The sequence below is a fragment of the Juglans microcarpa x Juglans regia genome, chromosome 2D (genome assembly GCF_004785595.1).
Source record: "Juglans microcarpa x Juglans regia isolate MS1-56 chromosome 2D, Jm3101_v1.0, whole genome shotgun sequence".
Lineage (NCBI taxonomy): Eukaryota > Viridiplantae > Streptophyta > Magnoliopsida > Fagales > Juglandaceae > Juglans > Juglans microcarpa x Juglans regia.
This window is the reverse complement of record NC_054596.1, coordinates 8,050,639-8,060,234: the sequence shown is the minus strand read 5'-3', so window position 1 is coordinate 8,060,234 and position 9,596 is coordinate 8,050,639. Positions and strand designations below refer to the sequence as shown.

Sequence of the window (9,596 nt, the reverse complement as noted above, 5' to 3'; positions counted from 1 at the left end):
GCAATGGGAATTTTATTTTAGATCGTGCATGTCTTCGTAGTTCAAGTTCTGCTTCTGTAATGATAAACTGAATCTGATAAGCTGAGCTTGTAACGTAAGTGAAAGGAGTGGGAAAGATTATCGTTGTCTGCATAACCAATGTTCCAAAGTTTTAGAAGTCTCCAGATATTCACTCCCTCACATATCCGAGGTTGTTCCGCGGCTTCAATTTTCCACAGAGATTATACTTGATGTTATTTTGTGCGTGCTTATAAAGGTTCAGTACTGCTAAATGGACCGTGGATGCTGAATATATTCTCCTAAAGTCATGAGTCTGAACAACGAACACCAGAAAGTGAGTCTGGGAAGCTCTCACTTGTAGGCAATCCACAAATGCTATCCTCTCATACCTGTTTCTACGACCACCCTATCAAGCTTTATTTTTTATTCACGAGGACCGTAATTTTTCTAATTTCATGACAGGTTTTAAAAAGAGATAAATACGAATAATATTATGTAATGTGAAACTTGTTTCAATTATAAAAAAAATTAAAAAATATATATTTTCACTTTTTTTATATTAACTAACGAGGCATGCCTTTACGATAATGCCTGGGGACGCTTATTCCAGTTACACATGCCACGATATACTTGCCAGTTTCCATCGAATATTATGAGCCCCTTGAACCATTTGAAACTTATAAAATCTTCTTCACGCATTTGAGATAGTTGGAATAAGCGGCTGATTCCGAGGCAGCAATAACAATTACGCCACAGTGCACCTTCGGCTTCGACCCTAAACCAAATAGTAACTTTAGTCCATAGTCTTTCCCAGAGAAATAAGGCCGTCTGTGAGAGAGATATGTGATTGAAAAATGGTAGCTTTTTCTTCTGAGATTATCTTTCTCAATACAATAAGCTCTTCCCTTAACAATTATGCAACTTTTCATCTCTAGGTTTCGTTCACTAGTCCATAGCAACAACCCGATACTATCTACCACAGCTCAAACCAAATTTTTCTTGAACACAAGTGGCGTAGAGCAACTCTCTCAATCTCGGTTCATAGCTGAGAAATTTGCTTCATTCTTGGATAATTGTTCGGATATTTTCTATCTGAGAAAACTCCATGCTTGCATTTTCGCTCATGGGCTTGGAGACAGTATTTTTTTGGGCTCTAAGCTCCTGAGTTGCTACGCAAAGTTTGATCATTTAGCTGACTCCAGATGGGTATTTGATAGAATTGTAATCAATAATCTGTCTCTCTGGAATTCAATTCTTGTTGGGTATTTTCGGACAGGTCACTTTGATGAAGTTCTTAGACGGTATTCAAATTTGAGACAATGGAATATTGGTTTAGATAGTTCGGCCATTACATTTAGTTTGAAAAGTTGTATTGAGCTGGGAAGTTCGGAATTTGGTAGAGGGGTTCATGTCGATGCTTTCAAGTTTGGGTTAAATGCAGATAGGTTCGTAGGTTCGTCGCTTATTGGGTTGTATTGTAAACATGGAGATATTGAAGATGCATCTAGAGTGTTTGATGAAATAACTGACAAAGATGTTGTGGCTTATACATCAATGATCACTGGGTATGCTCAGTGCAGTGATCCCCGTGGATTTGAGCCTTTCTGGGTAGCTCGTTGCATGCAGAAGCAACAATTAGATCCTAATCGGGTGACTTTGGTGAGCTTACTTAAAGCTGCGGCGCTATTAGAAGCTCTAGAAGAGGGTCGTTCTATCCATGCTTATGCTATAAGAAGAAGCATTGGTTGTTCTGATGAAGTCTTTGAAACTAGTCTTATGGACATGTATATCAAATGTGGGGCCCCAAGAACAGCGGCATGCATCTTTGGAAAAATGGAGGTTAGAACAGTCGGTTCTTGGAATGCAATGATTGCTGGTCATCTGCAAATGGAGCAGCCCTTGGTAGGTTTCAACCTTTTCTGTCAAATGGTGGAAGAAAACCTCCTACCTGATTTGATAACTTTAGCAAATGGGATTTTGTGTTGTGCTAACTTGAAGTATTTGCATCAAGGAAAGAGCATTCATGGATACATAATTCGTACAGGAATTCACCTGGATTTGGTTGCTATCACTGCCTTGGTTGATCTGTATTCTAAATGCAACAACTTAATCCAAGCCAGAGAATTGTTTGACAGCATGGAGAAAAGGGATGCTGTTTTATATAATGTGATGATGGCCGGTTATCTCCAAAATAAGTTAGCTTGTGAAGCTATAAGGACTTTTATTGAAATGGTTGGAACAGGTATTAAACCAAATATAAGTTCCATTCTGGGTGTACTTTCTGCGTCCTCTGATCTGAAAGAAATAAAACGAGGCAGGTGTATCCATGGATACATCTTTAGACATGGGTTTGACTGGAGCACTGAAATTGTCAACCAAATCATCTCTATGTATGCAAAATGTGGTCTTATGGTCTCTGCGAGGCAAGTCTTTAACAGGATAAAATATAAGGACCTGGTCTCTTGGACTTCAATGATGATGGGTTATATTATTCATGGGCATGCAGATGAAGCCATTATCTTGTTCCGGATGATGCAAAGAGAAAAACTAGAACATGACTCAGTCACCGTAATTAGTCTGCTTCAGGCATTTTCTCAGCTTTCATCTGTAAGTTTAGCAACGGAAGTTCATTGTCACTTGTATCGAGTTCACATGGACAGAGAGATACCTGTAATCAATTCTCTGATCACTACTTATGCCAAGTGTGGTAGCTTAGATATGGCCAGAGATGTGTTTGAGCACATGAGTGAGCGGTGTTTGACATCATGGAACACAATGATAGCCGCTTATGCTATGCACGGGAACTGTGTGGAGGTGCTAAAACTATTTGATCGAATGAAAGAAGAAAAGGTCAAGCCCGACAAGGTATCCTTTACGTCAATACTCACTGCTTGCAGTCATTCAGGCCTGGTGGAAGTTGGTCTGCAAGTTTTCAGGTCCATGACCGAAGAATATAATATGGTTCCATGTGAAGTACATTACAGTTGTATGGTAGACTTATTGAGCCGTGCAGGACGGCTTGAAGAAGCATCTGAAATGGTTAAGTGCCTGCCATCAAGAAAAAGTACTTCGGCACTTGGTGCTTTGCTTGCTGCTTGTAGAGTACATAGAAATACAGAAATGGGGGAGGTTATAGGGAGGCAACTGTTGGAACTGGAACCTGAGAATTCAAGCTCTTATTCTTTGGTGTCTAATTTATATGCAGAAAGTGGACAGTGGGATGAAGTAGTCAGAATAAGAACCATTGCAGAGGATAAAGGCTTGAAAAAGATACCTGGGCATAGTCTGATTGAGATAGCTAGATAAGTAGTACGAGATGGGAATCCTCCTCCTGGAAGAGATTACTTCAGTGATCAACTTTCGTTTTGAGCCGAGGCTCAATATCAGTGACTCGGGTTTTGCTTGCTACGAAGTTGGTGTACACTGTGAAGTTAACCAGTACATAAAAGAAGCTTCTGATGTACAGGGTTTGCTCAACTTTTTAATAAGCTTTTTTCATTAACTTGAGTTAGTGGCAGTTCAAGGTTGTACCCCCCTGATTCCTCTCTCTCTCTCTCAAAAATCTCCAGATCTGATTTTTACCCGAGGAGGAGAAGGCCTCCCTCTCCTTTCCTCCTTTCTCCTTCCGTCCTTTCTCCTTCTATTCACTTTGTCTATCAAGGTAATTTTTTTTTTAGTTTATTTTTGTTTCCTTCAAAGTTGAAAAAGACAGATCTACAGTTTTCTAGCAACTCTCAAGAGTCACGCACAGCACAAGAAGACTCCCAAACGCGTGGTCCTCACGCGCTGCTCACAACTGCGCATAGTCTTCATGTGCCAACTCTTTTGGTAGCTTTTCTCGCCACACGCGCCGAATCACTGGAATCGCCACCATCAAATATTTCAAATCTTACTTTTGTGGCTAAAAAGAGACAAGTGTGTTGTCTTCACGTGCCGTCACAGATTCTGAAGTCTATCGAAATTTGTCCAAATTGTAATACGTCATTTTTTATATCTACTTTACTGCTTTCCTTATTGTTTAGTAAAAAAAACAGTGTTCATTTCTTGGACGTTTGTTGGTAGAGATTGAGTCTTCTCTTTCTAAGAAAGGTGAGGTTAAGTCTCTGTTTAGATAGAGAGCTATATTTTGGACATTTGTCTATAGATAATATCAGCAATAGTGAAGATTAGACCATTCACAAAAAGAGATAGTGTATTAGTGGAGCTCTAAATGTATTAATTGGTTGATGAGATAATGGTTAATAAGAAAATATCCTTGTATATATCTAGTCATAGATATAAATTTTTCTGGTAAATAAATGATGAAAGTTTCTCTTAAAAAAAGAAAAGAAAAGAAATGCCCACTTGATTCTTGAATTTTACAACACCTTTATTTCACTTTTATTTTAATAGCATTACTCAATTTTAAAATTTTTCTTTTAAAAAATAAAAAATATCTAAGAGGGATAAGAATATAATATTTTATACAGCAGACAAAAGTGTGTTATTTAGTATGAGCCAATCTGAATTATATTTTATATAGCAGGATAAAGGTGTGTTATTTAGTCCTCGTTTAGTTTTAGAAAATATCTTATATTATTTAATTATGATAATTTTTTTAATTTTTAATACAAAATAAAATAAATAATTTAATTTTTTTAAATATCAAAATAAAAATAGTATTAAAAAATATATTCTAATAATATTTTTTTTAATTTTTTAATTTTAATCTTAACTCATCTCATTTCATCTGTAAAACCAAAGGAGACCTTTAATATGAGCCAATCTGAATTAACTTTGGTGCATTTGGCTGATGCACTCCCAATACCTTGTGGCTTGTATCAGACGTTGCTATAAAGAATAATCTACTATAAATGTACAATTTTTTATACCACGCAACCTAATATTTTATGAAGAATAATCTATAACAAATATATAAATTCTTATACCATGCAACTAAAAAATATATATTAGTTAGATTTTGCTATATATAAGTTGATGTGTTAATATGTCACTTCTAGTGTGATCTATTATAATTTTAAAAAATAGAAATTAATATTTTTAAGTATAGTTAACGGGGAAACTTACACATTAGCAATACGATGAGTGGGTAAAAAATAAAATTTATAAATAAAATTTGTTTTTAATTTTTATACCAAATAGGGATTAGAATTAAAAAAAAAAGAAAAAAAAAAGAAAAAATAGCCTTATCAGACAAATGACAACAGTTTAATTTTTTTTTAGGAAAACAAAATTACTTGGTATAGCCAAAGTCAAGTTTAAAATTTAGCTAAAGTCAAAATTATTGAAAAAACTAGTTTTTATTAGACTAGTCATATCAAGTCAAAATAATAATATAATATTATATATTTTAATAATAATTTTTTTAATAATTTTTTATTCCTTAATATTTATTATATTTTACATACAAAATAAAAATATAATTTCTCACAAATTCACAACACAGCAGATACACATAACAGATACATAATTCTTAATTTTTGTTGTTGATTATTTGAAAATAAAATACAGATTAATAGATGAATAGTGCCTCTCCAAATCTAGGAAAGACTTTAAAATAACTGTAGTCAGATATTTTTGATGAGTCTGCAGGTCATTTTGACAAAAATTAGTTATTCGTTTTAGATTTCCAGATATTTGACTATTTCAATTCCAGTCCTCGTTAATACCGAAAGCAATTCTGAAATATATATATATATATATAAAAAAAAAAAAAAAAAAATTCCGAAACTCCCACCCCAGAACAATGCAAGAAAATCAAGAACGAAATACTTTCCTCTACGACCTGATAATTCTGGGAGCCTCAGGCTTCACAGGCAGGTACGTAGTGAAAGAAGCCCTCAGATTCCTCGATCACCCACCACTGAAGACCCTAGCCCTAGCCGGGCGCAACCCCACTAAACTGACACAAACCCTTCGATGGGCCTCCCACCCCAACCCCCCACCCCGCATTCCCGTCCTCACCTTCAACACCTCCGACCCCCAATCCCTTCTTTCCCTTTGCCAACAAACCAAGCTCGTGCTCAATTGCGTCGGGCCGTTCCGCCTCTACGGCGAGCCCGTAGTGGCCGCCTGCGTTGAGACTGGGTGTGATTATTTGGACATATGTGGGGAGCCCGAGTTCATGGAGCGGATGGAGGCCAAGTACGGCGAGAAGGCGGCGGAGACGGGTTCTTTGATCATTTCGGCATGTGGGTTCGATTCAGTTCCAGCTGAATTGGGCTTGATGTTCAACTCGAGGCAGTGGGTGGAGCCGGCAGTGCCGAACCGGGTTGAGGCGTATCTGAGCTTGGAGTCTGAGAAGAGGATTGCCGGGAATTTTGGGACTTATGAGTCGGCAGTGCTGGGCGTGGCCAATGTGGAGAGTTTGCAGGAGCTGAGGCGGTCAAGACCGAGAAGAGCTAGACCGGTGGTAAGAGAAGTTCTCTTTTCAATTATCATATTGATATGTTGGATTCAATTTGTAATTTTTTTAATTATTTATTAGTAGTGGTTCATTGAAGATATGCTTGATTTTTAATGGTTTGATTTTGATTTGGTTGATGCTAAATTTCGCTAGGTTAAGGTAGTACTTGCAGAGGATTATGAAGTTAGAAAATGAGATATTATTGTTGGCAGCATTATCTATTATACATTCGTCAGTAATTGAGGTCATACTGAATGATGTATGTGTAGTTATGAACTGGAAAGGATATATATTTTTTTAACGCGAAGGATATATTTGATAAGGTCATTTCTTTTCCCATTTAAGTGTAATTATTAAGTAGTCTAGTCTTGAAGTATTTATGGGAAATTTTATTTAAAAATGGGGTCGCAGTGGTGGCAAGTTTGCTAGGTTTTTAGCAGCTTTGGAAGTTGGAACTTCTAAGAGAAGTTGGGATATTGGTTGTGTTGAAGGTTTTATCGGTAGAGGCAGTGAAGGAAATGAAGCCAGAAGGGAAGTAGTGGCAGTGGATTGAATTGTACCACCACTTCTATTACACCTCTACCGTCCACTCTTGTGCCTTCGCCACTGCCATTGTAAGTGGTAGTCAAGGCAAAACTCTGGCTCGACTGATGTAGCGATATGGTGGGTAGTCATTGTGGTATTTGGTGGCCATAGTGGCAAGTAAGGCTCAAGCATGGGCAGAGCAGTAAAGGTGCAGTTTATGATGGCTATGCTCATGGTAAGATGATAATGGTGATAATTTTATAGTAGCAGTGGTTGTAGAATGGGGGTGTCAAAGTTAGCTTGGTTGGTGATGGTTGCAGTAATGTAGTGACAAAAAATATAAATATTTCAATTTTGTATTTAATACGGTTTATTAATAAACATCGGAATACCGTGTATATGTACCTGACATTGAATATATATCTTTTAATTTTGCAGTCAATCTCTACTTTTTTTTTAATAAGTAGTTTACTCAATTTCTACTTATACTCAATACTGGCAATCTCACGACTCCTGCCTCAGAGATTTGTGTGGCATGGGACAGTTGTATACTGAAATTATCATTGTGATTCCTCTGTGAAGATTGATGATACTGTTAAAGTAGTATCCCTGAACTAGCACGCTAAGGCGATACTCTTGTATATGTCTCGTATACCTGGGCTTTTGCCTATTATTATGATCAATAAAATTTTTGTTTACCGATAAAAAGAAAAGTAGTATCCAGATATTCTGCTAGAAATTATCTATATCATTCTATCAACAAGCTTTTTGACCGGAAATGACATTCATTTTCATTAATTATGTAATTTATTCTGTAACACTTTATTGGAATCATGATTTCGCTGGTTATCTACCCATTTTGTAATAACTAACAACTTTCAGACGTTTGGATCACCTGAAAGTAAGATTTAATTTGTCTTGCTGTATAGTCTTGCTAGTTGGCCCACGAGCTGCATATATTGTATTAAATTTTTCTTTACTGGTTGTAGATTCCTGGTCCTACACCTCCCAAAGGACCTCTTATAGAGCATCAGAAAAAGATTGGGGTTTGGGCCGTAAAGCTACCTTCAGCAGATTCTATTGTTGTTCGAAGAACACTGGCATCTGTGACAGAAAACCCCGGTGGACTTCCAGGAGTTAATGAGAGTGTTGAACAGATTGAGAAGAGGGAGGCCTTCTGGTCAACTGTGAAGCCAGCTTATTTTGGGGTAAAGATAGGCTCCAAATCTGTACTGGGAGTCTTGCGATTCATCACTGTTGGGGTGATTATGGGGCTTCTGGGTAAAACTGCTGTTGGAAGGTGGCTTCTCTTAAACTTTCCCTCAATTTTCAGCCTTGGATGGTTCAGGAAAAAGGGTCCCTCTGATGATGAGGTCAGAAGTGCTTCATTTAAGATGTGGTTCGTCGGGCATGGTTTTAGCAATGGCAGTCTTGCTTCTCAGGGAAACAGGAAACCTGATATGGAAATAATAACAAGAGTAATGGGACCCGAGATCGGCTATCTGACCACCCCAATAATCCTCCTTCAGTGTGCGCTTATTCTTCTGATCCAGCGAGAAAACCTACCAAGGGGAGGGGTATTGACTCCAGGAATTGTATTTGGCCCAACCGATCTCCAAGAACGACTTCAAGAGAACGGAATATCTTTTGATATCATTTCAAAGACCGCTCTTTCTCCATGAGTCGCAAACCGATAATATGCCAGAAAATTACGTACATTTTCCCCTATTTATGCACTCTGCTCGGTTGTGCTCGTGTCGTGTAAGAGCTACAATATGGTTTGCATCTTTGTATGGAATCTGATATTTTCTTTGTTTTTTTTTGGATCTGGATGCTGCAATGAGGGTTTATATCTTTTGAATGCAATCTGCATTTGGAAAGGAATGAGTGATTTGTAAGAATGAACTGCCTTGCCTACTAGCCCTAGCAGGTCTTTTTCCCTGATCTCTACTTATAATCTTTATCGAATTTTCTTGTCTTCCCGAGCACCCACAAGAATCTCGTTTTTTGATAATTTGAGAAGCTGGTTTAACTTCCAAAGCTCACGTAAACCATAAACATTCCACTGGATGGATGGTTGTGTATCCATGGCAGGCTCTGTGGTGTATCCATGGCAGGCTCTGAAATCACAAGAACTTGAAGGCAATTAGAGGCTGCCTTCTCCTCCAAAACACACAATGACGTGGTCGTGTTTAATTAGCAAAATTGATCGATCTTATTTATTTCATAGCAACATATTTATACATCCCAGAACGGTTACTTATCCGACCGACAACGCTAAATACCTGCACAACTGCAACTAACTGTTCTTAAACTTATCTAATAACACATGTTTCTTGCCATCCGTACATGCCAACTCATTATCCCGCACATCAAACACAACACTGTTTGAAAAAAGTTTTCATTTCAAAATTTTATACCATCTCATTTCATTTTTTCTTTAAACATCATTTAAACACATTCTTTCAAATTAATCATTACAATTTTTTTAAAGTTTTAAATAAAAATAATATTTTAATTTTATAATTTTTTTATTTAACTTTTTCTTTCTATTTTTTAAAATCTCATAAATATTAACTCAAATTATTTAATTACTATTTATAAAATTTGCATCTCACTGCCGAAAATGTGAGAAATACTTCATAGTTAATATAAACACGTGGCA

The 9,596-nt window shown here is 36.9% G+C and overlaps 2 protein-coding genes across 2 annotated transcripts; both read left to right on the top strand.

Moving 5' to 3' along the window:
* Window positions 1-915: 915 nt before the first annotated feature.
* Window positions 916-3,306, top strand: LOC121249208 (pentatricopeptide repeat-containing protein At2g03380, mitochondrial-like). Its single transcript, XM_041147929.1, has one exon. The coding sequence runs from the start codon at window positions 916-918 to the stop codon at window positions 3,304-3,306; it is 2,391 nt and encodes a 796-aa protein (XP_041003863.1).
* Window positions 3,307-5,687: 2,381 nt separating this feature from the next.
* On the top strand, window positions 5,688-8,899 carry LOC121248308 (probable mitochondrial saccharopine dehydrogenase-like oxidoreductase At5g39410). The gene is made up of 2 exons (XM_041146736.1): window positions 5,688-6,412; window positions 7,921-8,899. The coding sequence occupies exons 1-2, from the start codon at window positions 5,747-5,749 to the stop codon at window positions 8,611-8,613; spliced, it is 1,359 nt and encodes a 452-aa protein (XP_041002670.1). The 5' UTR covers window positions 5,688-5,746; the 3' UTR covers window positions 8,614-8,899.
* The last annotated feature ends 697 nt before the right edge of the window (window positions 8,900-9,596 follow it).

What these genes read in the sequence shown, in the direction of transcription:
- LOC121249208 (XM_041147929.1), top strand. Translation starts at nt 916, where the DNA reads ATGCAACTTTTCATCTCTAGGTTTCGTTCACTAGTCCATAGCAACAAC.
- LOC121248308 (XM_041146736.1), top strand. Translation starts at nt 5,747, where the DNA reads ATGCAAGAAAATCAAGAACGAAATACTTTCCTCTACGACCTGATAATT. An exon ending in CGAGAAGAGCTAGACCGGTG is followed by an intron (nt 6,413 to 7,920) that starts GTAAGAGAAGTT and finishes TACTGGTTGTAG; the next exon opens with ATTCCTGGTCCTACACCTCC.